Genomic DNA, 4114 nt, shown 5'->3' with positions numbered 1-4114 from the left:
GCTATGGCAATTAGACTTGACTATAGTCACAACTCTTTCACACTATCCTCCTCCTCCGGAAGCTTACCTTCATGCACTCACCAGCATTCCTCACACACCACCCACACCCTTCTTCTCCATATACGAGTTCCCATTAGTACTCCACCCATCAGGGGGGCCCCTCCCACAAGGGTTCACTTCTCCAAGGGGTCCCTTATATAGTGTAACTGGGAATAGGCTTCGGGTACATACTGGGCACACTCTCAATGGCCTCACAGCCAGGCTACCCACGTCTGATACCATGTGTGACTTATTAACATGGGTAATTGCCCTGGAGAAACAAATTCAAAGCCAGATAGGGTGACGGCTGTCGTCATTCACAATATCTGGTATGAGATATATGATGACAATTTGCAAGAGCCCTCAAGACAGACACGGTTTCAGGTGGGTGATAAAACACATTAATGTAAATAAAGCTTTGTTTATTTAAATAAAACTATAACAACTAATGTACAACATTTTTAGATTATTCAGGTGTAGTGTAATTGGTATACTGAACACTAAAACCGCTCTAATTACAAAATGGAACCTGATAACGAATAAAACATAACAGCACTCTGATGACAGGGTAGCATAAGTGCATTCCATTAAGGAGTCAGTTTATCAAGTCACAGCTCTGATTGCTATTCCCTATCTAGCCACTGAGAGGCAGAAACATCCAACACCCTTTCTAACTATTGACCCTGAGGAAAGGGCAGGCAACCGAGGCTTCTACTGACATGTACAGCATTCTTCGATTACTTGAAGCTATAAAAACATCCTTAAAGGGATAGTTCGGTTTTTAAGACATGAATCTGAATAGCTTCCCCGTCACCAGTGTCATGCAATCATGAATCACTTACCCCCGACAGCGTCCTGTGAGCAGAGTTCTCGTCCAGTTTTGGTCAAACCGAAAGTAGTCCGGCAGGTTTGCTAGACCCAGCAAAATAAAAAGTTTCTTGTTGACATAAGTATGTATGATTGACTGTGATGTATTCTGTACTGTATAATATCTGTTCCACACCACAAGGGGGTGTTATCAGTTTGATTAGAGATGTGATATCATATGATTGTGATGTCATGCCCCCTATAAATATGAATGTTTTGGACTTGATCATTCTCTTGGCCCGCTCCCAACATGAAGGCTGGAAGAGCAGTTTAGTTATCCACTATAAAATAAATACGCCTTGAGGCTGAAGAGTAAAACTCGTCTCGTCTACTTTTCTGTTGTTGCACTGTTGGACTCCTGCTGTGTGTAAGTAGTGTTTCTGCTAACATTTCTCTTCCCAAAACATTATGTGTTCAAAAGAGTGATATATTTGCATCCCAAAAACATTGTAGTGGAAAAAGTCACACCTCGTTATCACTTGGCCCTATTTTCAATACGCTCGATACTGCAGAGTCTACGGCAGATACTACTAGAGTCTACCGAGTTTTGATTCGCGAAAGTTTGATTCACCAAAGTTGCCTGAGAGAAACGTCTATCACAGAAAAACGATGCTTTATGTCAATTTTATCAAATGTTGTCTCAGTTTTCATCGTTTTCCTGTGATGGACGTTTCTCTCAGGCAACTTTGGCAAATCAAACTTTCGCGAATCAAAACTCGGTAGACTCTAGTAGACTCTACTTCGGGAAGAGAAACTTTTTATTTTGCTGGGTCTAGCAAACCTGCCGGACTACTTTCGGTTTGACCAAAACTGGACGAGAACTCTGCTCGCAGGATGCTGTCGGGGGTAAGTGATGCATGATTGCATGACACTGGTGACGGGGAAGCCATACATATTCATGTCTTAAAAACCGAACTATCCCTTTAAGCAAGACCGTTAAGTCCCACCTTGAATTCCATTGAATAAAGAAATATCCCTTCCACACAAATCACTTTGAATTAAAGTACATAAGAAATAAGAACAATATGCATAATGATACACATTTTAGTATCTTGACTTTCCATTCAATTCACTTTTAAACCCATGATCAGATAACATACAAGAGAGAGCTATTGGGCAACAATCATACTTCCAGGAAATGTGAGCACACAAACACCGACAAGCCTCTCAGTTCTTTATCCTTGACTGAGCTCAGGGCTCTGAGTGTCTGACTCATTCTCAGAAGTTAAGTAGCCCCACTGCCGGAGCAGGGCGATGCGCTCTCCTGGTGCAGTCCAGAAGTAATCCCTCTGCTGCTGGGAGTAGCGCTCCTCAGCGGGGATGATGTCTCTGTAAGTGCCGTCCTGCCACCGAAGGTTAAACCTCTCCAGCAGTTCAATACGCTCCTCCCGGGATCTAACACAGTCCACAGGAACCGTCTGCCGCAGCTCAGGCCCAGCTTGCACTTCCCTGAAGACTACCAGAGCGCGGATGGCGAACCAGCCCCCCAGCCTGGGGTGGATGCAAACACCAAACATCTTCTGTGGTAATACCAAGAAGAAAGGTGTATGAGCAAAAATGTCAGTGTAAGATAATGAAATAGAAAAATACAAATACAAAAGTCTGGAGACTGCTTAGCATTATACAAAAAGATGAATGATAAAAATGGCATGCCACTGAGATACCTAACCAACAATACACAGCCATTTTGAATTGGTGCTATTGTTATTAACCTATTTCTACCTTTGTGCCCCATGGCTGTTCAGGGATGTCTGACTGCTGGTAGTAGTAGGCTGCTCCTGCTACATGGGAGGCAGTCTGGGCCAGAAACTTTGGCTTCCTGTTAGGATGCATCTCATAGTCATAATTGATGTCTACCTGCTGGCCAGGGAAGCACTAGTAGAGAAAGAGACAGGTAAGATATGACGTGTCGTCTGTGATAACATAGTAAATACAAAGGCCCCCAGACAACAAAACAATCAAAATACTGTGCATGGAACCGAATGAGCAAAGACATGTGGAGAAAGGAAAGAATGTATACCATGATTGATTCTACAGCTTACAAGACATTGACCAACAAGAAAAACATGGATTTTCGGGTATCTTACCTTGGTGACACTGGATTTGATACAGTGTGCAGTAGACTGGTCTATGTAGTCCTGTAGATTCCCAGAAGAATGGTTCTGTAGAAAGGGTATGAATGCCTTCTCAAACATGGCAGGTGCGCTCAAGACAACAACTGCCAGCTTGTCCTCTGGGTATGGGAGGTGAAACGATGGGGACAGGACAGCATTGTACCATCCAACCTGCCCTCAGAATCAAAGTCAGCTATGTCAGGTTAACAAGTCTTTTAACAAATCATCAAGTTAGTTGTTAACACCTAGTAACAAACGAATAACGGTAAGTTTCAGTCCCATCACATGCCTGAGTGACAGGATGAAAGCTTCTTGTAACCTGAAAGGCCCTTGGAGACCTCTGCCAAGTCCAAATGCCCTATCTCAGAAAGGTGAAAAAAACTAATCCGCCCCCTGATACGGATTGGCCTACAAAATGTGATGGGTTCTTCCTTGCCCATGCTACACCCAATTGACTGTGTGTGTGTGTGTGTGTGTGTGTGTGTGTGTGTGTGTGTGTGTGTGTGTGTGTGTGTGTGTGTGTACAATGATTATAGCTACTGACAGGGCTAATTAACTTAACTCCTGAACTTGCTTGTCCACTTGCTCGTCTACTCAACACTACAAGTCCAAACTAGTGCCCTATTTTGCAATGTTAACGAAAGTTAAAAATAATTCGTAGATCTGCACAGCTTCAAACTTTAATGGTAGTTTTTGCGTAATTCTGCTGACAGACAAAATAACAAACAAACCGAGACGAAAACCCTCCTCTTTGGAAGAGGTAACAATCATCGGTCTAACCTTAAGAGGATAAACTTCAAAGCCAAGAGGCAATAGAGAATCTCCAAGGGTACGAACGACATCCTCCACATGAACCGAAGAAGTCGCCATGTTGAAATAATTTCAGACAATGATGTCTGGGAAGTGTATTCCAAGTCAAGTTGTAAGATAGGTGATGAATCCGAAATATATGGTTTTCAGAGTGAAGATATATTTTATAGACGTGTTAAAAAAACTACCGGAAAGTTCGATTTAGTTGACATATAATATCAAATCCTATGAATTTCATATAAATTACATTTTATACCCCATACTCAAATACCCACAGTTCCCGC

At 42.5% G+C, this 4114-nt stretch overlaps 1 protein-coding gene across 1 annotated transcript; it reads right to left on the bottom strand.

Moving 5' to 3' along the window:
• Positions 1–1936: 1936 nt before the first annotated feature.
• Positions 1937–3890, bottom strand: mmachc (metabolism of cobalamin associated C; the record flags this gene model as incomplete). The annotated part of the gene is made up of 4 exons (XM_080860841.1): positions 1937–2426; positions 2629–2781; positions 2994–3191; positions 3801–3890. The coding sequence occupies 4 exons, from the start codon at positions 3888–3890 to the stop codon at positions 2082–2084; spliced, it is 786 nt and encodes a 261-aa protein (XP_080716967.1). The 3' UTR covers positions 1937–2081.
• Positions 3891–4114: the final 224 nt, after the last annotated feature.

The sequence above is a fragment of the Sprattus sprattus genome, assembly GCF_963457725.1.
Source record: "Sprattus sprattus genome assembly, chromosome: 2".
Lineage (NCBI taxonomy): Eukaryota > Metazoa > Chordata > Actinopteri > Clupeiformes > Clupeidae > Sprattus > Sprattus sprattus.
The sequence above is the reverse complement of the archived record's forward strand: the minus strand, read 5'-3'. Positions and strand labels throughout refer to the sequence as shown.